The sequence below is a fragment of the Amyelois transitella genome, chromosome 16 (genome assembly GCF_032362555.1).
Source record: "Amyelois transitella isolate CPQ chromosome 16, ilAmyTran1.1, whole genome shotgun sequence".
In the NCBI taxonomy this organism is placed as follows: Eukaryota; Metazoa; Arthropoda; class Insecta; order Lepidoptera; family Pyralidae; genus Amyelois; species Amyelois transitella.
In genome coordinates this window covers 6,117,231-6,142,021 of record NC_083519.1, presented here as the reverse complement: position 1 = coordinate 6,142,021, position 24,791 = coordinate 6,117,231, and the positions used below count along the sequence as shown (strand labels likewise).

The 24,791-nt window shown below is 38.2% G+C and overlaps 3 protein-coding genes across 8 annotated transcripts in view; 2 read left to right on the top strand and 1 right to left on the bottom strand.

Annotated features, from left to right (window-relative positions):
- The window catches only part of LOC106129670 (probable phospholipid-transporting ATPase IM), a 43,147-nt gene extending 36,386 nt beyond the window's left edge, over window positions 1-6,761 (top strand). For 4 of the 5 annotated variants that reach the window (XM_060948680.1, XM_060948681.1, XM_060948676.1 and 1 more), the window contains 9 exons: window positions 97-249; window positions 474-609; window positions 2,531-2,662; window positions 3,112-3,263; window positions 3,527-3,750; window positions 4,199-4,424; window positions 4,732-4,835; window positions 5,091-5,264; window positions 5,411-6,761. In XM_060948680.1, coding sequence (XP_060804663.1) covers window positions 97-249; window positions 474-609; window positions 2,531-2,662; window positions 3,112-3,263; window positions 3,527-3,750; window positions 4,199-4,424; window positions 4,732-4,835; window positions 5,091-5,264; window positions 5,411-5,782 — 1,673 coding nt within the window. In that variant the 3' untranslated portion in view covers window positions 5,783-6,761. The remainder of the gene's footprint in view (window positions 1-96; window positions 250-473; window positions 610-2,530; window positions 2,663-3,111; window positions 3,264-3,526; window positions 3,751-4,198; window positions 4,425-4,731; window positions 4,836-5,090; window positions 5,265-5,410) is intronic. The other variant, XM_060948677.1, reaches the window with a different exon arrangement.
- Window positions 6,762-8,407: 1,646 nt separating this feature from the next.
- LOC106129757 (uncharacterized) lies at window positions 8,408-12,251 on the top strand. Its single transcript, XM_013328423.2, has 2 exons — window positions 8,408-9,606; window positions 10,447-12,251. Exons 1-2 carry the CDS (start codon window positions 8,546-8,548, stop codon window positions 10,976-10,978), a joined length of 1,593 nt encoding a protein of 530 aa, XP_013183877.1. The 5' UTR covers window positions 8,408-8,545; the 3' UTR covers window positions 10,979-12,251.
- LOC106129709 (unconventional myosin-IXa) overlaps window positions 11,009-24,791 on the bottom strand; it is a 30,207-nt gene continuing 16,424 nt past the window's right edge. For both annotated transcript variants that reach the window (XM_013328361.2, XM_013328362.2), the window contains 15 exons: window positions 24,552-24,649; window positions 23,889-23,989; window positions 22,074-22,230; window positions 21,448-21,690; window positions 20,681-20,931; window positions 20,120-20,277; window positions 19,419-19,688; window positions 18,535-18,696; window positions 18,090-18,182; window positions 17,359-17,496; window positions 16,852-17,034; window positions 16,423-16,538; window positions 16,077-16,218; window positions 15,503-15,687; window positions 11,009-14,911 (listed from right to left, as the gene is read on the bottom strand). In XM_013328361.2, the coding sequence (XP_013183815.1) occupies window positions 14,764-14,911; window positions 15,503-15,687; window positions 16,077-16,218; window positions 16,423-16,538; window positions 16,852-17,034; window positions 17,359-17,496; window positions 18,090-18,182; window positions 18,535-18,696; window positions 19,419-19,688; window positions 20,120-20,277; window positions 20,681-20,931; window positions 21,448-21,690; window positions 22,074-22,230; window positions 23,889-23,989; window positions 24,552-24,649 (2,445 nt within the window). In that variant the 3' untranslated portion in view covers window positions 11,009-14,763. The remainder of the gene's footprint in view (window positions 14,912-15,502; window positions 15,688-16,076; window positions 16,219-16,422; window positions 16,539-16,851; window positions 17,035-17,358; window positions 17,497-18,089; window positions 18,183-18,534; window positions 18,697-19,418; window positions 19,689-20,119; window positions 20,278-20,680; window positions 20,932-21,447; window positions 21,691-22,073; window positions 22,231-23,888; window positions 23,990-24,551; window positions 24,650-24,791) is intronic.

Genomic DNA, 24,791 nt, shown 5'->3' with positions numbered 1-24,791 from the left:
GCAGTGTATATCTCTTTTTCTTTCAAAAATCTTCTTTATTATTTTTAAAAGACGTGTCGTCGTTTAACTACGAGATTTGTTTTAATATGTTTCCAGAGACTGCAATTAACATCGGTTACTCATGTCAGCTGTTAACCGACGATATGGCGGAGGTGTTCGTGATAGACGGGATCGCGTACGACGATGTGGAGAGACAACTGGCCAAATGCCGGGACTCTATTCGCGTTGTTAACACGTTTCTTCCTCACGGTATGTCGAACTAATCCCACAGGTTCCACTTGACCCCTAATGAATTTAAACCGTACTTCAGTAACGACTTGAATTCCTGCTAAATCTGTGTTTTGGTTCTGTATTACTCACCCACTTTATTCAAGGAGTAACGATACAAGGTTCACCTCGCGTAACCATCCGAATCTTATATCTTGAGGGCCTTTGGACATTTCTGGTTCTATTTATTTCCATTTCCATTGCAGGCCCTCTAGCGAAATCGCCGTCAGAAGCGAACGGCACGCGGCCGTCGCCGGCGCGCGCCGCCAACGTGAAGCTGAACGCGCCCGCCGTGTCCGTCGTCACATTTAGGTGGGGACATAACTCAATACCACACGACAGGTAGAGAGAACCAGAGCTACACTTGTATACATCACGCCTTCATGTCGCCCCGCTCTTGTGTACTGTCTCCAGGTGCGAATCACAACTGGGTATAGCTTTTGGTGTTTTGTTGAGATGTTTCGCTTTTCTGACTTGGGTTTGAAAAGAGTGACAGCTGTCACAGCGTCTGTCGGTCTTTTTTTGATCACGATTGGAGTTCATCACGTAAATTATCAAGGCGCATTATTATGACACCTTTCTCTCTTACTCTGTGCTAATCAGTCATAAAGATAACTAGGAGACGCGATAGTTCTTTGCCAACGTTTTGAATTGAATGTACCCTAGGCTGTCGTCATTGGCAGACGATCTACTTTATAGTGCCCGTGTACATTTGGTTGCGGCTTGTGACTCTGACGTAGATATCCCAACATAGACGATTTATTTTATAAGCATTTATTTATTTTATTATTTATAAATAAAAAAAACATCAATCTTCTCTTCGTTTTACCAGTTGTGATTCGTTTCCGTCTATTCTACTGTGATTGCCTTCTTGTAGTGACTTCAGTTGGCAGCATTGCTTGTTAGTGATTGGCGACATCGATCATCATGTGTTTTATTGTACGTATTATTACTCGTATATTACCGACAATAAAAAACGAATAATGTATGTCTATCATCGGTTTGCAAATAAAAAAACATGTATAAGCTTACCTTGTAAATGTTTAAATGGGAAATTATTTTTTTAGTTTTGAAATTAGTTTATTATGACAATGGCAATTTGATTAGTCTATTTTTTGTTAATATTTTGTTTTAATTTAAATATATAGAGGCTTCGTTCTTGCTTTGAAATTAATTGTGTGAAATTTTTCATATTGATGTTAATTGTTAATAAATACCTATGCTCTAGATGATGGTTTCAAACTAAAGAAACGTATAGCTTTAACTTAAAAATATACATAAAAATTTATAGATATAATTATTTTGTGTTGAACAAACGCAGGAAAACAAAATTATACTATTCGGTTACGATGGCCATGAATATATATCCTGACTTGTCTTTTTGTGATTCTGTAAACTGGAGTTGTTTCTCTCTCTTACTAATTCCACTTAAAACTCCAAAAATACTCGGTGACTTTTGACGCTCAACATTTTGTGCTACTTCGCTACCGTGAAAAATGCAATGTTCTATTTCACTCGAGAAGGCCTGTAGTGAGTGAGGCAGCATGACATGTTGCGCGTTATTGTAGCCTAGTATTTGAGTTTGTCTTCCTACACACGTTTCACCGCTCTTTCTCTCTGCCACCAGTAATCTAACACACCACCACAACCACATTAAGCCACTTGCTAATATTAGTATTACAAACCCTCTCTTACACCAAATCTGTTAACCCTAAATAGTTTAAAAATAGACCCTTTTCACATCTGTCTGTCTCATATCCCGTAAATACTGAACTATGCAACAGATTTAAGATTGAGTTGAATATGTTTTATGAAAATAATGAGCGCCAAAATATGATACGCTCCACTCCATTTTGGAGCTGGATCGATGTTTCTAACTTCCTCACTAAAATAGTTTTCGACTGATTTTTTAGAGAAAATAATGTTTCTCTAAAAATCCTTTTTCTTAATCCAAATAGTCTTAAGAATAAGGTTAATTTTAATGGTTAAATATTTCTGTGAATTCATTTAAATTTGAAGTTATTTAGTTACCAATAAATAATTGTCGGTTTGAAGCGATATTGCTCTTAATTCTTTTGTTTTTCAAACAAAAACAGCTCCTTAGCTTCTTTCGACAATGACTCAAAACTAATGTGCCGAAGTTCAGCATAAGCTGTTTTTTTTTTAATTATACAGAGATTTAAAACAAAAACGAGAAGAGTCAATTTAAGTTATAGAAAGTCATAAGAAACCTACAATGGCCGTATTTGACATACAATTGCAGCAATGAGTACGTGTCGGGCGGCGGGCCGTTCGCGGAGTCGCACGAGCCCGCCAACGACGACTCCAACGGGTTCGCGATCGTCGTCAACGGGCACTCGCTGGTGCACTGTCTGCATCCCAAGCTGGAGGAGAGGTAGCTATTTTGCTATTTACGGGCAGTCCGGATTCGTTTATAAGGAATCCAGGAAGGTTTGATCATACGAAGCGATTCTTTGTTTGATTTGGATGACCCTGTTTAAGAGGGAGTCAAACATTTTGCCACACGCCATCCATTCGTCTGTCCATCAAGGCTCTGACGAACAGTCCGAAATGTTATTACCAAATATATGTGTAAGCTTATTTATAACACGATAACTTTTAAACATCTCAACATTCTCAACCAATATAGAAGTGTTCTCCGAGATATAACTGCGAGACTGTTTACGAAAGAACATTTATGAGGCAATATTATCTTTTTCGCTCTACTTATCTATTTAGTTGACCTAAGATTCAGAAAAAGAGGCAAAATAAATGTCCTTATCAACAATAATGAATTATCAGGCTCATTTTAGACCAGTATGAAAATGATTGTTGGTTAAACAGGTTCCTGGAAGTGGTGCTGCAGTGTCGCTCGGTGATCTGCTGCCGCGTGACGCCGCTGCAGAAGGCGATGGTGGTGGAGCTCATCAAGAAGAGCCGCAAGGCCGTCACGCTCGCCATCGGGGACGGCGCCAACGACGTCTCTATGATCAAAGGTAGATACTGCAATGCGGAACTTCTACAGAGAATCTTCTAAGACTGTGGATTGGAATTAGTGGAGCAAAAATATATTAGCATTTTCTTTATTAGGTAATTTTGGAGAATGATAAGTTTACTCATCCTTGTTGACGTGACGATGATGTATATATATATATATAAGAACAAATGTTTGCAATTCAGCTTTAATTATTTTTATTATCTTTACAACCTTTTGACATCAAAATCCACTACAATATCGATTAACATAACTTCATTACAGCGGCGCACATCGGCGTAGGGATCTCCGGGCAAGAAGGCATGCAAGCGGTGCTCGCCTCAGACTACTCGATCGCGCAGTTTCGCTTCCTTCAGCGACTATTATTGGTCCACGGACGGTGGTCCTACTACCGAATGTGCAAATTCCTGCGATACTTCTTCTATAAGAACTTCGCGTTCACCGTGTGCCACTTCTGGTTCGCGTTTTTCTGCGGATTTAGTGCGCAGGTATGTTGTTATTGTTTGCACTAATATCATCTTACATTTCTTTTTTTAATCAAATCCAGAACGTTCGGGTAAAAAGTCATATCAAAAGAACATTAGACCATGATTTGATACAGACATAAAATCGACGAGCACGCATAAAAAAATTGATGAATGTAGATTGTTAAATATTTATTTTCTCGTTTTCTATGTGAATCGTTAAGTTATATTTTGTTCATTTATTCATAAACAGACTGAGGTGTCAAGAATCCATCAAAATTAAGATGGATATAATTTCCACAACGTATGGTTTTTGACAAGCACTCTGTAAGCCAAAACACGAATGTTGCGCATTTTTCGTATCATACAAAGTTGTACTAGGACAGGGACCTTCACATAACGGTTACTTACTTATAACCTATCTAAGAAATTTGTCCCGTATATATTTATTTATTTATCGTTAACATTTCAGACGGTGTTCGACGAGATGTTCATATCCGTGTACAACCTGTTCTACACGTCGCTGCCGGTGCTGGCGCTGGGCGTGTTCGAGCAGGACGTGTCGGACGCGACGGCGCTGCAGTTCCCCAAGCTGTACGCGCCCGGCCACACCAGCCAGCTGTTCAACAAGACGGAGTTCATCAAGTCCACGCTGCACGGCTGCTTCACGTCGCTCGTGCTGTTTCTCATACCCTATGGTTAGTGTGAGGACGACCTTACAGTTGAGCGTTAAATTTGAATGTTTGAATTAAGAACGCCTGGACAAATGGGCATTATTTTATTTTTAATGAGTTTTTTTTTTATACTCTAATTTGTGAAACTGGTTGCAGAAACTTGTAAAATTTCTTATTTTAAAAATCTTAAATCTGCAGCTCAGTTGCAGCTTATCTTAAGTTGTAACTGAACAAGTATTACCTAATGTGTAAGCAGAAAAGCCAGTCAATTATATTGAAGCGCATAAAATAATCAAAAATGTGACTTCATTTAATATTGTATTGCTTTCAGGTACTTACAAAGATGGATTGGCGCCTGATGGCAAGGTCTTATCGGATCACATGCTGTTAGGAAGCGTCGTAGCTACTATATTAATTATTGATAATACTACACAAGTAAGTATAAATTCCTTTATGTACTTTTTCTATTCCTTGTTACGAAACGGTTACTTTAATAATTATACCCATCACATGTCACATCCTGGACAAGTAATGTCTGACTTAGACAAGTGTCGTCCGAGACACGTATACCCTGGGCTCCTCCAGAGTAGTGAGGATGCAACCGGGATTAAAGGAGGCAGAAGATGAATTTCAATTATATTAAGTGAAATTATATTTATATTTGCTTTACAAACTACTTTTATTATCCAGATTGCCCTGGACACGACGTACTGGACGGCGTTCAACCACATAACAATCTGGGGCTCGCTCGTGTCGTACTTCGTGCTGGACTACTTCTACAACTACGTGATAGGCGGCCCATACGTCGGCTCGCTCACTGTAGCGTTAACGCAGCCCACCTTCTGGTTCACTGCCGTTTTGACCGTGAGTTTGTTTTGACGTATAATATTTTGAGGTGCTTTTTTATTTGAAAGGTATTATCGCCGTGCCAAAGGGCAGAGGGTGCAACTTAAAAAAAGCGGCTTCGCCATTAGGATGCGTTGATTGATGTTCGTTCGCGTTGCCCGCAGATGATAATCCTGATGGTGCCGGTGGTGTCGTGGCGGCTGGCGTGCTCGTGGACGCGGCCCACGCTGGGCGAGCGGCTGCGCGCGCGCCAGCGCCGGCGCGCGCCGCCCGCCGCGCCGCGCACGCCGTCCGCGCGCCGCGCGCGCCGCTCCGTGCGCTCGGGCTACGCCTTCGCGCACCAGGAGGGCTTCGGCCGCCTCATCACGTCCGGCAAGATCATGCGCCGCATCCCGCACGCGGACGCGGCGCTGTCGGCGCTGGCGGCGCTGCCCGGCAAGTTCCACGCGCGCGGCTCGCCGCCCGCCTCGCCCGCGCCCGCCCCCGCGCCCGCGCCGCGCGCGCCCACGCAGAACCTCGCCACGGTCGACTTATGAGCCGCGGCCGCTCGCATTGTGATAACGTTGATAGATTTAAAGATTCGTATTATTGCCTATATTGAATTATATTTGTTGATCGAAATATATATTGATAGATATTTATTACGGTACGTACTAAGATTACTCTTTTATATTGGAGAAGCGTAGCTAGTTTTCGTAACGTTCCTTTACGTGTGTAGACGTGCATAGTTTCGTTACCGCCGGCACCTGACACCGCGCGCGTCACCTCGGACGCGGACGTTTTTAAAGTGAAAATAGAATTTCTACCGAGACCGTGATGTGTGGATGATGAGATTGCGACTGTTCCCGCGTACTGCTACATTCGTCGGTTGAGGACGGCCCGCGGGCTCACGATGTACTTAGTTATCCTCGCGCCACTTTGGGGCTCTTTATATTTTCACTTCTCGTAGCAACCGCCCGCCGCCGCCCACCTCATACGACCGGCTCTATCTGTTGAGCTTATTAAGTATTAAGTTTTACTTTCGTTCTTTTTTACTTTTATTTTCAGTGTCTGAAGTCATAATAAAATGTGCATCTTAAACCAAACAAATTGAAGGTTACGGACAGTCAATATGTTATATAATAATAGAAACATATCTTTGTATAAATTCTGTGATTATTTTTTATGTGCCTACTTGTTTACATAATCTTCTAAAAATTAAAACATGTAATTTATTTATGTAAGTGTACTTAAGTTTAAATTTTCTCAAATATTTGCACGCTTACTTCTTTCCTGTAACCTGTGGAAACAACCATTATAGTTAACAACGTTTCTTTTACCTGTTCATAATTTTTTATAGTATGCAGTTTAAAAAAATTGATCTTTAGTGTCATTAGTGCCAAAATCAACACCAAAACAAATGCAATTTTCATAGTTAAATTTGCATATTTATGCTGTTTGTATTTCTTTTTGTGATAATATAAAATATTGACTGTCAGTGTATAAAATCAATGTTATAAAATAAATATATTTGCTTTGGATCATTATTATTTTTTAATAAAAAATGTAATTCTTATAAAAATGATTTTTATTAGATATTAATTATTTCAAAGTAAGCATGACTCTTTTAGTCGACCTATGGTTCATAGTTAATTCTATAGTATCCTATTCTCGTGCCAGTTTTATATAGCCATTATATTGCTATGATATCAACCTGAAAATAAAACCAACCAATCAATTCATATAGCTAACAAGACAACAAACTGATATCCAAACCAACCAATTGGACCACATTAACAATTGCAACAATTCTTTAAATAATTTAATTTTAGAAATAAGTCGACTCTGTCTATCCTTTCTTAGCTTTATCTATTTAAATACGTTCATGTACACCGCATTCAACTCTGTTTGAAACTTCTTAAGTTTTGAAGCAGTGCTTGAAGTAAATTTTCAATTGACAACAACTTATTTCCCCGCACAATGGATTTTGACGATACAAGGTTTTGACAACACTTCTAATTAAATGTACCTAATCCTCATGTGAAAACCGCGTTCAAATCCGTTGAATAGGTTTACAGATAAAACGTACCAAAATGCTCGTTTATCACACAACTTATTTATGAGATAACCTCTTCTCAAATTTTAATAATGCTGTATTCATTCATTGATTCACATAATCACGTCTATATCACTTGTTAGGTAGACAGAGTCAGCAGTCTTGAAAGACTGCTATGCCATGTTCAGCTGTTAGGCTTAATAAGAGTGTCAAGTTTATTTTATACCATTAATATACAGATCACAGGCAATTTATAGATAAAACTATATGAATTGAATGAATGCGCGATGCGATGCATTGTATATGCATAATTATAAATTAAAAGAAAAATATAACTACCTACGTTCTTCAGGATTCGGGGCTAGCATGGCACGCGAGACGCCGTTTTAATCGCGCGACACACTGTCGCTGTTTCGCTTTTAATTATGATGTTAAACGGGATAGCGGTATTTTTTTTCATGTAATAAAAACGTCATCTCGCGTTTCATGCTCGCCCCGCTGGGGTCATATAACGAAGCTTGACAATCATATATTCTCGCTTTCTTGCGGTTGTATCCTCAGCTCTCTGGAGAGAAGCCCGGGGTTTGCCTTTGACCATAGATCCATGATTGGGTGAGTCAGGTTTTTACACGAAGCGACACCCTTCTGACCTCCGCAACCTTTGCAGGTAAACCTAACCCGTGTCAATTGGATTTATGGCGACATGCCTATCGTCACAACAAAAAAAAATCATGCGACGCTAGCACAACACCTAGCCTGGCGGAAGATCTTCCCTTTGGTGGCAGTCGAGCCGAATCATCGCTCCCACTACAGATTCAAAGTTACACATCCAGTTGCCTGAATGTGTAGGTTTCCTCACGTAAGGGTATCGGCTAGTATTCAAACTAATGTACAAAATAGTCATTGGTATATGGTCGAGGTGGGTTTGGAACCTGTGCCTTTCTGCGCTTCACGCATTTTAACCGGACACCTTGCCGATTCTATCACCGACAGATAAGAGCTATCTGATATACTCGTTTTCTATCACTATGGTTATCCTAAATGATAGAAAGAAATGTCAGGAGCCCTATGTATTTGTTTGTGAATATTTATTTGAAGCCTGCAAATCCTTGCCGCAAAAATGTCACTGTCATGAATAAATGTCATGTGTTATCGATATGGGTAAACATAACCTCAAAATCTATCTGTGGATCTAATTTGGATATACAAATATATTGAGATTGTGATATACAAATTATTATTAAATTTAGTTTCAGTTATCATAATGACAGAATATTACAACGTTGTACCATGGTACAATAGCAACGAATGGCATAATGTATATAATAAAATTTACAATGAGGACAGCAAACAAGAAGCTCATAACATGTTGATGATTTGGAAAGCGCGATGCCCGTCGCTTCCTTCAGGTATAGAATCAACATTGACTTTACTAGAAGTGCACCTCCAAGATCTGAATAATTTTGACGATATCACCAAAGATCATTTTTTACGTTTGGCATACTCTTCAGCCATTATGCGATTTGTAAATCACATGCTTGATACAGAAACCGCTAAAGGGTCAAGTTTATATCATGCTGCTAAAAATTTAGGAGTTCCAGACTGGATCATCGACATGAGGCACAATACTGCTCACAGCAACAATTTACCATCCCTTGACTTATTGAGAGAAGCCTCAGTCATTGGATTAAAATGGCTGCAGAAAAATTACTGGGATAAATATAAAGAATGCATACAAGATTATACAACATCTGAATTTACTTCGGGAGATGTAAACGGAGATAAAACTAAATTGACAGCTTTACTGAATTTTTGCTTATCTCTCAGTGTCTGCATGCATTCAAAAATTAAGAAGTTATCAGACATATCAGACATTGTGATGAGGGAATCTATTGTTAATGATACAAGAGACTTGTTCGGAGATCAAATTGATTTATCAAATTTAAAAACTGTTTCCATTATGTCTTTAGTAAATTTGATGAATCATCAATCAAAAAAACTGTTGCAAGGTAAAAATAAAGCAACTATTGTTACCAAAACATTATTGGGAGAAGATTCATTATTCCTTTCATCAGAACTTGTGCATTACTTGAGTGACCACGATTTCACGCGTAGAAGAAGATTAAATAGAGACTATATGCAATGTTTTGAACTTTTATTAGTATTTCTACATTCTAATGATTTGATATTTGAGTTTGTGATGGAACTGGTGCATATAACACAAGAACATGATGACAAAGAGAGATGTCTACTAGCAGCAATCTGGCTTTCAGAGATACTAAAGGCTTTAAAAAAATCTAAAGAGTTTATCAATAAGATGAATAGGTAAGAAATATTAACTGTTTAAAATCAGTAATTTCACTGTAATGCCTGAATTCTAAAAGGAAAAAAAAATGTGTCTTCAAAAGTATTTTGAGAGTGCAATTAAATGTGAAAAGATTTCATTTTTAAACTATAAATCAAAAATGTAAACATTTTCTACATACATACATACATAAAATCACGCCTCTTTCCCGGAGGGGTAGGCAGAAACTACCTCTTTCCACTTGCCACGATCCCTGCATACTTCCTTTGCTTCATCCACATTCATAACTCTCTTCATGCAAGCTCGGCGGTTTTGGGTACTTTTGACCTGACCTTTACCAGGACGTCCTTAATTTCATCAAGATATGTTCGTCTAGGTCTTCCCACCCCGACCTTTCCCTCCACACTCTCCATGTATATCTGCTTAGTCAACCAGTTTTCATTCATCCTCTCTACATGACCGAACTATCTCAACATACCCTTTTCTATTCCTGTAACTACATCTTCTTTCACATCACAACATTCCCTTATCACGCTGTTCCTTATCCAGTCACTCAATTTCACACCCAACATACTCCTTAACACTCTCATTTCCACTGCATTTATTCTGCTTTCATGCTTCTTTTGCCATATCCAACTTTCACTCCCATACATTAATGTCGGGACCAACACGCCCCTGTGCACAACCAGTCGAGCCTTTTTGGATAGTTTCTGACTGCTCATAAAGGCATGCAAAGCTCCATTCACCATGTTCCCCGCGTTAGCTTTCAAATTATTTAATAAATTTATCTGACTTATCTGGTAGTAAAACTATTCATGTATCTGTTAGTTCTGCATAAAAGTATTAATTTTTTTTTTCAGGATTAATTCGAATGACATGAGATCTCGAAAAAGAAAAGAGTTAATATCTCTCTACCATCATTGGTTTCCAAATGACAAGGCAAATGGACTGCTGTTAGATCTCCTAAAATCTGCACCTAATGCCCTATTGAATATTAATTTTGTACAAACCATCATATCAGCCTACAATCCATTTCTTGCTTACTTTGTAGTAGATCTTTTAAACTTAGTGGAACCACATTTGCCTAAATTAGTGAAAGATAAAGTTTGCAAGTTGGCACATATGATTTCTTCACCAGAAAGACTTCAGACCCCAAATTCAAATTCAGCAAAAATTTACACTGTTCAAGACTTGGAATGTTTTAATTCAGATGTACTTAATACCCCAATGGAAGTAGAAGATACTGAACCCGAATGGAGAAACAATGAAGATGTACATGTTGCAATCCACTCTATCCCAGGGACACGAGGCCTCTGGAATATATCTACACTTGATTGTGATTGGTCCGTGTGTCCCATTGGATGTTTGGTTCAGCAAAATTTAAAAAACTGATGTGTTTAATTAAAATAATAAAGCCATAAATTATAATACACAGCAATTGTTTATTCTTCTTTTATAGATGTGTATACAGTAGAATGTTTTGGTTACATCTTTTTGTATTTTGATACATTAATAGGGACCTAAAAATAAATTGAACAATATACATGTAATATAATACAAGGTCATTAATTTATTAATGTCACAGTCAAATAACATACAGGAATATAAAATGTCACTTTGTAAACAGCATAGTATTGGTCCTTATCACAAATACAACTATAGATTCGGTAAACACAGTAAGCATGTTTGTAGAAATATCGAATAATATCAAGTGAAGTCCTACAACATCATCAGTTCTATATTTATGGTTCTACCACAAAAAAATGGTAACCTACAGAAATTTTAAAAAGTTAAAAAGACCTAACAAACTAAATGTTTGTTTTGAAGTCTTAAAATAAAACAGGTGTTAGGAAGGTTGATAACAAAACGATTTGGAGGAGCACTCTCATTAACCATTTTCTCCTTTCACAAGAATTTATTATCACATAATTCTTATTTCTCTGCCATAAGAAATATAAACCTCCATTGCTTCGACCTTGCCAACACCTATTTAATTCACATTATTTTAACAACAGATCTTGATTTTATAATGTTTGACAAATTAAAATTTTTATAAAACTTAAGTCGAAATATTTAGGCACCAGATGTGAGTAAAATCAATTTACGTCGAAATTATAACAAGATGTCCCAACAGGCACTTTGATAAATTAAACATTTCAAAATTAAAATCAGTTTAAAATAGAACCTTCCTAACTTAACTCTATGTTATATTTACATCTCAAGTAGAACGACACTATCTACATACACTTCTAGTGTTTAGTGCCACATTGCACATTCAATATTCAACTTATACATCAACTTGTAAACATGGGTAGTATGTAAGAGCCTTCGAATCAGGGATATTAGACCTGTATTATCTAATTTTATCACTACATAAAATAACGGTATAAGCGCAGTACGCGTTAACAGTACTAGTAGATTATATAAGAACACTATAATTATGTAAACAACAACAGTTGACAAACAGTTGAACATTCGTAGACTTGGACTGCCGAAAGCAAACTAGTCAAAGGCACAAGAAATACAGTAGATTACTGTGGCACAACCCCAGCGATAGATTAACGGGATTTTATCAATTAATGTAACAATTTTTAGAACATACTAAAATGGATATTCTAAAATTTTATGAAATTAAACTATCATTAAAATCAAAACCAATAAAGGTCATGCTTGTCAAAAACAATTTACGAGTTTATTAATTTAGATTTTATATATGTATAAACAAAATATCAATTAAAACATGAAAACCAAATAAATAAAACCCCTGGTATAAATCGAATTTTACTTTACCTAAATAGTTATAAAATTGAGCTACAAATATACAAGCGTCCTAAGTAAAAAGTTGAAATCATAATCAATTTCACAGAGAGAATTCGTTGTTTGAATAGTAAACAGTTACAAACTAATACAAGCAGGTAAAACATTTGTGACTTATATAACGATAAATTCAATAGCTTATCAGTAGGCAGTCTTTTTGAATACAAAAACAGTAAGACATGAATGCAGGGTATGTCCAATAATAACAAATGCAATCGCATATCTGCATATTTCGTGATGTGTTGAGAGAGAACAATATACTTTTAAAATCAGCTTTATTTCCATAAACGGTAGTAGTTGAGATGGTTTATGTTTATATATTGAAAACGTATAGTATCTCAGGATTTTTAAGAATTTAATGACAACGCCTGCTGAGGGATATGATCGGTTTCGTGAACCGTAAAAGCGATATCTAGCATATGAAATATGTCATGGCGGTGAAGATTCGCGAATAAAAAAATAATACAAATTATGTGAAATATCTACTTGAAAAATAATATGTGAACCCAGTAATTTTTATTTCGTTCTTTGTTGTGTTTAGTAAAGTGATGTTTTTAATATAAGGTTTAAGACATAAATATGCCGCTTGCCTTCGGTCAGGCCGTATACTGGTCAAATCGGAGTATATTATTTCTTGAACCGTACAATTCAATTCAAACAATAATCACTTCAATTTGAAATTGAACCAAATTCCTTAATCGGCACTTTGACACTACTTTAATACATTTTGACGTTTTTAATTTACGCCTAAACTAAAATCGATGAAACGTCACTTTCACTAAATCTTTCATAGATAATCACAATTTGATACTAATTCTAAATTTGGCGTTTTTAATGAAAAAGAATGTTGTAAGAATATAATTTGATGAAACTAATTAAATTGAAAAAATATACTACATTTTTAAATTTAAGATTTACATATTTACAAGGAAAATATATCATAAAATAGAATGTCAGTGGGAAGATGTTTTTTTTATAATATATTTATTATATTAACACATATGAAAAATATATGCACGTCTGTTTAGATGTGGCAGACGCGGAGAATCGAGGTACGGTCGGGGCACTCGGTGCTCTACGCAATAAGCTCATCGCTAAATGTTAAGTACATGTATCATGGCTCGGCGACCGCGATCGCCGCACTACGCTACTACATTTATGCTCATAACAAATACATCGCTATGACGTGGGCAAGAAGTTTTTAACAGTACAATTTATCAATATCAACTAATGCCAAATAATATAAGTCGATCCTAGCGTTGGAAATAAGAAATACACGCTCGGATAAAATATTTAGACAAGACTCATTATAATAATCTCAAACAGTACTTAAAAATTACACAGCTCGTTTGCCGTTGGCGCCGACTTCAACCAAATTCAAGTAGAAGTATATCAACACATTGTGTATCACTGCGCCAGAAGTCTAAATTTGTGGTACACAAATATCGCTGACTTGCAGCCTCCGCCTAGTTATCATTAAGAGATTATTATTACCTCGTATGGAATAACTTTTGCCGAATGTTCTAAAAACACTTTAAAGAGAAATTTCAATAATGTTGGGAATGTAACGGAACTCATAAAATTCATTAGAAAATAAACTAACAAAATATTTTGTCACATTTCTTTGTTTATAAATTTTATTATATCAAACAGAACCATTTCCTTACTTGACAGATTTATTATATAAAAAATATGCCAAACTAATAGTGGTACCGATAGTTCATCAGTTAAAATATCGAAAGTATAGTGCCCGTATAATAACACATACACTATTGCAATAGTATTTGCTTTTGTCTCAATTTTATCTTATGTTTCAATAGTATAGATATTTCCACTATTGCCGTCCCAATCTATCAATAGGCACCATCAGTATAGTCGAGACTATGATCGGCTTCAATATTACGGATGTTGACAAAGCATGTCTTATCGTCTCTTTTTTTACACTTAGTATTACCTCAAAGTTAGACAGAGAGAAAAGATAAGACATTCGTCCCATCAAACTTCGTGAATAAGCCTTGGGATCGTTAGAATGCTATCGGTAATGAACTATATAGTATAGATTAGCATCTTCCGCATGTAAGTCGTAAACAATGATGGGGTCTCGTCGGAAGCCTATTGATATTGAGCTATATAGATATCGGCACTAGTGTGTAGTCTGGACCATGATGGGGTCGTCAGAATGCTATCAATACTGAGCTATCGACTTAAACTAGCAGTTTATTCTAGACCATGTTGGTATGTAGCTATATGTCGGCATAACTAGTATTTAGTGTAGTCTAGACCATGATGGTGTCGTCGGAAGCCAATCAATATTGAACTTTACAGCTATCTGTATCGGCATTACTATGATGTAGTCTATACTAGACCATGATGGGGTCGTCGGAAGAGAGTTGCCTGTGTAACAGCCGCTGGGAGCGCAGGGAGGCGGCGCCGGTGCTGAGGTCGTCGGAGCTGCCGAACTCGCCGTCGTGGTCCGTGGTCGACAGCAGGTCGTCGTCTGACGTCGCCCTGACGGATACATTTTTACCATTATTGACAATGGTTATTGATATAAAGATAGGAACACGGTGCCGTGTGTATCACTTTGTAATTTACAATAGGACACTCTATCTTATACCATAGATGTCTTGTCTAAGGAAATAGGCATATTCATCTGGTGTAGCTTTTACTATGATCCTTTATGAATAAGGTTCCCTTGTAAAGACTGCAGAGATCAGACGGGAAGCGCGCTCGTGTAATATCTTAGACATACCCAATATAGGATCGTAGTAAGCCGCAACTCGGGCTGAGGACGCAACCGAAACTAACGGATAATAATAATAGATGATGATGATAGAAACACGTAACTATATTCTCTCTATCTAAGGATTAGAAGACAAAATCAATGAAATTGAGAAATTCTTTAAATTACTACAACAAAAATTTCGGGCTTCTTGGAGCCTATATTATGAAAAATTTAGTATGTGTAAAAATTTAGTTAGTGCCGCACTTCCTTCGAGTTTGCCGTGTTCAAGAAGGCCAGAACAACTCTTCTCAGTAGGAATTTCCGAAACTAAGACAACCACTACTACCTATCGATAATAAAGAATGCAGTTTCACCTGATGAGCGTGGGCAGGTTGGAGGTGAGGATGGCCTTCTCCTTCTGTATCTCGTGGATGTGGCCCACCAGGATCTGCTCCTCGGGGCGCGGCGCGGCGCTGTGCGAGCGCAGCGACGACAGCCGGTTGGTGGCCGTGTGGCACGCCGTGTCCAGCGTCGCGATGTCCTGCAGCATGCCGCGCACCTGCCGAACAATTAACGACTCATTATTATCGGCAATTCATTCAAAATTCACATTTTACTGCCATTGACTTGTTAGAAGAACAAATCGGTTGCAAATATTGCAGAATTTATATCAATATAAAATAGTTTTATGCGCTTCTACTCTAATCACACGACATATGGGTTTTACTCTGTACAAAGTGCAATTTAAAAAATCAGCGTTATTGTCGAGAATATCGTAATAAGAAAGTTGTTCACATAAAACTATCAATCCTTTAATAATTTTGGTAAAAATTTTGTTTGATTTTCTTTTGAAACCCGGCGAAATCTTTCCTTAACTTCAAGGAAAATTCTACATATCCAAAATTATAGATTGCAGCATGTAGCGGCATATGGCATGTTGGCACTCACGGTCCGCATCTTGTCGACGAGGATGGTCTCGAGGCAGGTGGTCTGCTTGTTGATGTCGTGCAGCGAGTCCTGCGCGGGCTGCACCTTGCGCGTGCGCAGGATGCACGGCGCGAACACTATCGCCAGGGCGTTCGGACCCATCCTGTACAAAACATTGCCAATTTAAATTAACAATGTTTGAAATTCGTCTGGCCATTAACATAAATATGATGTGCAGCACAATACAAAAGAAAATTTGTTTTAAATGAGATCAATAAAATTGGTCACCCACAATTTGGCACATAAAGAACATAGATTTGCGGGGTCTAGATGGAAAGAAAAAGGCATTAAATGTAAGAATGCTCACCTGTTATGATTCTCCCCTAACGCCACTCTGGCCAGGTGAAATATTAATCTCTCGACTAGGTCAAAGTTAGGCTTCGGCAATTTCTTCAGTATGGTGAATATACTCGATACCCTCTCCTGAAATAAACATGATATTTTCCATCAGATAAACACGGTTTACTTTTAATCGTCTATTTAGAAAATTAATTACCATAAAATAGCTGGAAAGATGTTATAAAAAGTTAGAGCACCAGTCTTTAAGGTTATATAATAAGGCTCAAAACCCATTGCAGTCATGTATTTTCTGAGTACAATACTTTTTTTTTATTCGCCCTTGAGGTGAATCCTGGGCACGCACTACACGAAAACATCGGAGACGTATCGTAGACTATAATCACTCTGCGTCTCTAACTTTCTGTCATCATCATGATAACAACTAAGTGGTACAGACCTGCGGGTCGGTGATGTCGGCGGCCAGAATGAAGTCGTCGTAGAGGTCGAAGGTGAGCAGCGGCTCCGGGAGGTCGCGGAAGAACATCTTCAGCACGGAGGCCCGCACGTGAACCGCGTACGAGTCCAGGCGCTCCACGCCCGCCTCGGGGTGCTCGTCCAGCAGTCGCCGCAGCTCGCGAACCTGTAGTTGGAAATTGTTTTGCATTTACTAAGGTGAATGATCGGTACATCTAATTTTTAATAAAACATAAATATCAAGTTAGGAAATTTTTCCCATACGATTAAATCGAAGCTAATTGAACCTGTTTGGTACTTCGGAAAACGTGGTCTAAGAAATCGCACAGGACAGGACAGACTATAAACAAATAAGGGAGGAAAAATGCCTCGATCAAAATCGAATTTATATGCTTTCCCAATCATGCAATCCCATTAAAAACTCAGTTCTTATAAAACTCAGAATGCAACAATTTTTTCTTTAATTTTCTTTATGTTTCTTTCACTATACCTTGGAACTGAGACCACTCTTCCGGTAAAGCCCCTCATTGTAGAGCCCCGTCATCTCTATAGTGGTTATCAGTCGGTCCACTACTATCGGAATGTTGCTGTCGCCCGTAGGCAATTCCGCCAGAGGTACGCCGAAAACCTATAATCAAAACAAAGTGTTAATAAAGATATAACAAACAAAAAAATGTTACTCTCGAAGCAAGTAGATTTTGTGATAAGAGGTGCAGAGATCAACTTCAGATACTGGCTTTGTTTCTTTTAACTTCTAAATATTTAAAATAAAAAGCATGACCAGCATCCACCTAGGCCGCCATCGACGTGTATCTAGATTGCCCCGATTTTAACGTTTATGCGTCAAAATAGGCTAATTTATTCAAAATATTTTCTGCTTTTATGATCAATAAATAACAAGCTTACCGCTGAAACGGGCTACATAGATACATCGCGTATAGTGTACAATATAATTTTTCGTCCTGGTAAAGGGTCAGGTCAAAAGTACCCGAAACCGCCGAGCTTGCATGAAGAGAGTTATGAATGTGGATGAAGCAAAGGAAGTATGCAGGGATCGTGGCAAGTGGAAAGAGGTAGCCTCTGCCTACCCCTCCGGGAAAGAGGCGTGATTTTATGTATGTATGTATGTATGTATAATTTTTTTCTGAGGTTGAAAGTACCGTACCCAATATCATGCCATGGCAAATTTGTCTAATAAGTTTTATAAAAAAACTAAGTTACCAGTCCTCTGGCGACTACTCCATACTGCTCCCGTCCGCCCGCGTCCACAACGCCCACTATCGCGGCAGAGTCCTTCCGGCATTGCGTGTTCACCTGAAAAAATAACAACAAATCATTACAATGATCTTTCATCACGTGTTTGGGTCATCATCATCACATACATTTAGTTACTCCATTTTAGGATAAAAACACAGTTGCTATTAACACGAAGCTACAAATTTTTTGTGCTTTGAAATGCGTTATTAACACATTCATTAGACCGAAAAAAATTACTGTCAAAAATTTTGAATATCATGCATAAATCTAATATGAGTAATGAGGAGACTTGTATTAACTCTATGTAGACTACTACAATGATAACTTGGAACCTCATTACCACACCCACCCACCGCGACACAATTTATTGTTGGTACGAATAATATTGTACCTGTGAAAGCCCACATACCTTCATATAGCACTTCTTATGCGAGGCAAGTTTGCAGCACTGGCAGATGAGCGAGCGCTCGATGGGCCACATGAAGAATGTTTTGCAGATCTCGCACTCCGTGGGGATGTTGATCATCGACAGGATAAACGTGTGGCCCTTGTACTGAATCGGGTCGTCCACCTAGGATGATAGGTGAGGTATGAGCAGAGCCATATAACAAGTATTTATTTTTACAGAGTAGTCGAAGCCAATCCATGAGCCTCGAAAATACTCTTTCAATCGTTTAATTGAAGGTCAGATGGTGACAGACTACTAGCCCATCGCTTAAACTAAGAATCCTAGGTTTATAAGCCTTTCTCTGTTATAGATATTTCAAGAAAAATACTACGATACGAGATGGTACAGCACTTCTTCTTCTTCCTGCCTTCCTTCCTTCCTTCTTCACCACTCTGGAGAAGAGCCGGGGTATGCCTTTGACCATAAACCCTAGATTGGGTGAGTCACGTTTTTACACGAAGCGACTCCTATCTGACCTCCATAACCTTTGTAGGCAAACCTAACCTGTGTTGGATCTATTATGGTTACACATCCAGTTTCCTGAATGTGCAGGTTTCCTCACGATGTTTTCCCTCACCGTAAGAGCATCTGTTAGTATTCAAAGTGGCATTTCATTGACATGGAGATGTTTCCTGCCATTTTAATGTTCACACATCATGTTTATTAGTTTTTTTTCATAAATACGATGCCTGATGTACCTGACATTATAGTTTCAAAGTGCTTGTTTTGGTCAACTTTTATAATAGATTAGATTTTTATAATAGATTTAGATAACTGCACAAATGTCCATTTGTGCAGTTATCTCCCACAGTCTAGATTGATGTACAGAAGTAAACCCAACTTACCTTTCTCTTCTTGTCCTTTTTCCTCTTAGTCCTAGCTTTATCAGTCTCATGTTGGCTCATGAACTCGTCCATGAACCCTCTAAAGGCGTTGACTCCCATCGTGATGGATAACGTGGAGCCCTCCCTCGCACACACGGTCTCCATTACATGTAAGAAGTTTCCGATAAGGTCCTTGTATTTGAGAGCCGACCCCCGAGTTTCCACTACGCTGTACGTCGCGACGAGGTTGTCTTTGAACTCGCTTAGCGCGTGCTTGAATACCCTGTCCACCTGAAATAAGTTATTACGTTATAATAAACAAGTTAAAAAGGGAAGTGTACATACAACAAACATGTGTAAAAGGAGTTTCATGGATAAAAGCAAAGCCAGGCAAAAGGTTGGATATAAAGATTGATAAGAAGAATATCTGTTGTTGGCTTGTTTTTAGGAGATATTCTCACAACATTGTTATATGTTTTAATAATCTCTCCTGTAACATCTGAAAACATTTAATGTTTCCTTTACAATATTGGTTTTCATCCATAATCCATTAGGTTATGGGCCCAGCATGATTCCACTACGCAAGGTAACAAAATTCTTTTCTGGTTGTTGGTTGAAATACATGTCTGGATTGCATAATCAAAGTCAATGCTAGGATAACATTCTATACAGATTTTGTCACCGTTGACATCCTTAAGAATGTCTATCTTTAAGAATCTTACCTCAGACTGTTTGTCGTTGTCAGACAATCCCATCTGATAAATCTTCTTTGTGATGAAGTTCTGCATGGCCTGCAGTTCGGTCGCGTCCGATATTATCTTGTCCGTCCGGTCCATAAACTCGGACGTACCGGTCAAGTTGAAGTTGGACGAAACCGAACCTGTCAAAGATCAATTCATGTTATTTCTTAAGCCATACAGCTGAACGTGACCTTTCAAAATTACCCCGTAAGGGATAAAGACGTGATTATATGCATGTATGTGTTTTTCTTATATAAATTTCAATGTTTCATCATAATCAAACCATCATGGACAGCCTTAACAGATAGATCAAATTTAAACTAACTTTAAAAGCCAAGTTTAAAGGTTCAAAACTGTTTTAGGTGAAATCATATGCATACAAATTTTATTTGGAACTTATTGTATGGCTTTATTTATGTTGTATTGTTGTAAATTACTCAAAATTCAAAATTATAGAATTTGGGGCGACACAATATTAAATTAAATAAACAGGCAATTCATAACCGAAACTTAAATAATGTTATTGGTGTCTACAAAATTCACCTTTAGATTGCTCCCCTAACATATACGGCTCCTTCATGTTAATTCTCTTTCTATTCTTAGGGCGCGTCCTCGTGTTTGTTACTACTGGACTGCTACAAGGCATGGTGATCACGCCTTTATTCTGGATACATTTTGTGTGGTAGAGTTGTTTGCAGTCGATGCACCGCTGGCCTTGCGTGACGAACGCGTCGATCGCCTCGTGGCAATATACGCATTTGTCGTCTTTAGAGAATCGAGTGCCTTTTCGAAACCTGTGGAAAAATTAGAGGTTTTATCGAAGTGTTAAAGGTGATATAATCGTTTACTCAGTAAGTTGCATGCAATACCGGTGGTTTGGTAGCCAGTATCTGACAGGACAACTCTTTTCATGTTACACATTAATGTTCATGTGTGTAATACTCATAATACATAAAGTAAGACATAACGATAAGGAAAGAAGGATAACCTGTGGGAATTATTTGGGTTCTTCGTTGATTAATATCAACGAAAAACCCAAATAATCCTATTATTATTATGAATGCGAAAGTTTGTGAGTATGTTAGTATGGATGTTTGTTACTCTTACACACAAAAACTACTGAACCGATTACGACGACATTTGGTATCTAGGTAGCTGAAGACCCAGAATAACATAAAGGCTACTTTTATCCCGGAGTTCTCGAGGGATTGATAGGGTTTCCATGCGGACGAAATCGCGGGCGGCTTCTTGTATATTATAAAGATGGCAAAACAATACTTTGCGAATACACAAACATCTTTATAACATACCTGTGACCAGCGATACGGAAAAGGCCATTGGTAGTTGTCCCAATAAAGTCCGTAGACCTCGGGTCCGGCGCGCGGGGTTCGGCGGGGGCGGGCGCGGGGTCCGAGTTGCGTCGCCGCAAGGACGCCAGCCCCGCGCCCCGCGACGCCCGCGCGTCCCCCGCCTCCATGCAGGACAGAGCTACCGCCGCGGGGACGGACACCGACGAAGATTCTAGGAGCGGCGCCATCAACTCGCTTGTTGTTCTGTACAAATGGTAATTGTTAGTAAGTACTAAGTAAACGGCAGTACTTTTTGCAGTGCTTATGTGATAAGTGATATTGTCATTGTAATGAGCTAACAAGATACATTATTAAAATATGTTAGTAAGTCAAGTTTTAGTTGTCAATTTTGTTTGTGCAGTAATTTCAACAAATCTTTTTATTATTTTATTTAAATAATTTATTCATACGTCAATGTTTGCGTCACGCTATCGATCAAATTGTGCGAACAATCTACATACACCATTTTCTGACATAACTTATGAAAGTACAGCACCTTAATATAGTACAAATCAAATTCATGTTTTTTATTCAGCGTTAACACGACGAAGTTTACAAAAGCTGATCTCACGCAGTTATATAGTTACCTGGCAGGATGTCTCTTGACGTCTCTATGGTCCGCGGGCAGGGCGGCGTCCAGCGCGTCCAGGGCGGGCCCGCGCGGCGAGCGGCGCGCCGCGCGGGCGGGCGGCGCGGGCGGCGCGCACGCCTCCCCGCCGCGGGCACGGGCACTCACCGTCACCACTATAGAGGACAAATATTTAAAACTTTAAGATTCTGAATACTTTTTTTTTATAAAACGTAAATCTCTACTTTATGGTAAAAGGTACAGGCGCGAAATGATTGTCACCACTTTAGAAATACCACAATGCTAATGACTACAATTCTTTATTCAATTTATTTGTAGTAACAAAATACCCCAAAAATATTAGCGTTCTGTAAACGTTGTTTCCACTAGGAAATGCTTTTGTACAATTTAGGCTTCCTAAATATGTCGAGTCACCTAGAACGTGTTAAAAATTTTAAGTTCAACTACGAACTTCTTATTCTCTAAAATAAAGACGACTATGTTGAATGTAAATAAAATAAAATAAAAAATAAATACATACGGGACAATATACTCGAAGTAAGTTCGAAACTTGTGTTACGAGATACTAACTCAAAGATACTATATTTTATATTAAATACTTATAGATAAACATTCAAAACCCAGGCCAATCAGAAAAAGTTCTTTTCTCATCATGCCCTGGCCGGGATTAGAACCCGGGACCTCCGGTCACAGGCAAGCGTACTACCGCTGCGCCACAGAGGCCGTCAAACATAAAGTAAAACTTGAATATCTAATATTTTATGACGATTAGTCCAATGCCCAAAACATTGCCTGAAAAATATATAACACGACTGGAAACATAGGAAAATGGGAGAGAACACATCTTACCATAGCAACAGAACACTATCTTGATCCAGACGGTGATATAACCCATCATCAACAACAGCATTAAAACACCCACTAAATACACTACAGAGCGACAGTTGCACTTGTGTTCACCTTCAATTTTTACCCGTTTTATAGGGCGTATCGACATCCTACACATCTCGGCTCTATTACACGCGACTACAATGATTTATTTCTAAAACACAAATATCTTAAATTCCGTATTACCGAATCGAATTCACAACTGATACTACTAAAGCAGGGGTTCATTTAGAACTCAAGAAATAAACACATTAGTGCCTAATGATTTCAAAATAAATTAGCTACATTGTTTTGCTAATAAGCATTTTACTAATGTAAATGCGCATTTTCAATGTAATATTGCAAATCGGCAAAAACAAATAATGTTGAAAAGTTTGAAATGTATAATTAACTTACATTAATATGAGAAGAAGAAGAAGAAACATGTTCCCAAACCACTTGTAAGTAAAATTAAATGTAAAACGGACCGAAATATGAAAAACCCTAAGGAATTCCAGATGTTGTGTATAGTTTCTTATAACCAAATTTAACTTCTATTTATGAGAAATCAAGACTATCAACGAAGTAGGCGGTCGTGATTACGTTTGAACAGGTCTTTTCTTAAGCCTGGGCAATGATGATTCATAATCTATTTACAAATTGTGGAACTTTTCCAAAAAAATCTTTGTCTTAGTTATAAATGGCTTCGCATGAAAGGTTTTAGAACACCCAGTCCATCAAAAATCAAAAAGAGCCATAATCAACTGGCGTGTACGTAGAGAATAATGTTCGCGGCAAATTTCACATGAAAGATGTCACCAGAAAGTTAGAAAAAACTATTCGAATTTACGGCAATATCCTACTGCTTTGTCATCATCGACGTGTAAGCTGAAATGAACTGTGAATGTGTGTGTGTGTGTGTGTGTGTGTGTGTAGTACACAGCACCTGCGTCTAGGTCGGCGTCGCGCGGCGCGTGCGCGGGGCGGCGCACGGGCGGCAGGCTGAGCAGCGCCGCGCTGCGCTGGTGCACCGGCGGGGAGCTCCGTCTGGGAAACACAAACTTTACGCTTATTTATTGTTCAGGACGTTCAATTCTACTGTTCAGCAAATACAATAATAACTTGTTTCAATAATAACTTTTGTAAAAAGAAAACCGCGATATTCAATCGATATCCTCCTTTGTTGATGTTGGTTAAATTTCCAAAACCTCCTAAGTGTAACAAATACTTTCGTGTAAAATCGGTTCAAAGAAACATGATCACCGTGGACAAACATACAAACAGGTGAAACTGAGAACCTCATTTTTTTGAGAAGCCAGAGGTGCACCGTTCGACCACGATCCTGGATTGGGTGAGTCAAATTTACACATCCAGCTGCATGATTGTGCAAGTTTACTCATAATAACTTTCGTCGTCACAAGGGAAGAATTAAAATAACTGAAAAAGTCATTGATGGCCGCGGTCACATATACTCGATAGGATTTTAGCTGTTCTACAATGGACGCTCCTTCAACTTTCTTCAGGACAATAAATGAAGTATTTATTTAGTAAGTATTTTTTTTATTATGGACACATTTGATTGAAAACATGGACAAAAATTTAAACTCACCTTGAACCTGTACTTTTATTCGTATCTGAGCTATCTCCAGAACTACAATTGTTTATTCTTTCTGTTACATCTACTAATTGGATATCTTTGTCATTTGTCTGGAACAAAAAAAATTAGATCAATTCATCGAATTTAATTTTGGAATAATAGAGTAGGTATATGCTACGACTATGAGGGATTAGTTCTGAATTTAAATGAATCGATATGGAGTAAAAAATACTCCATCGAATTACTGTAAAG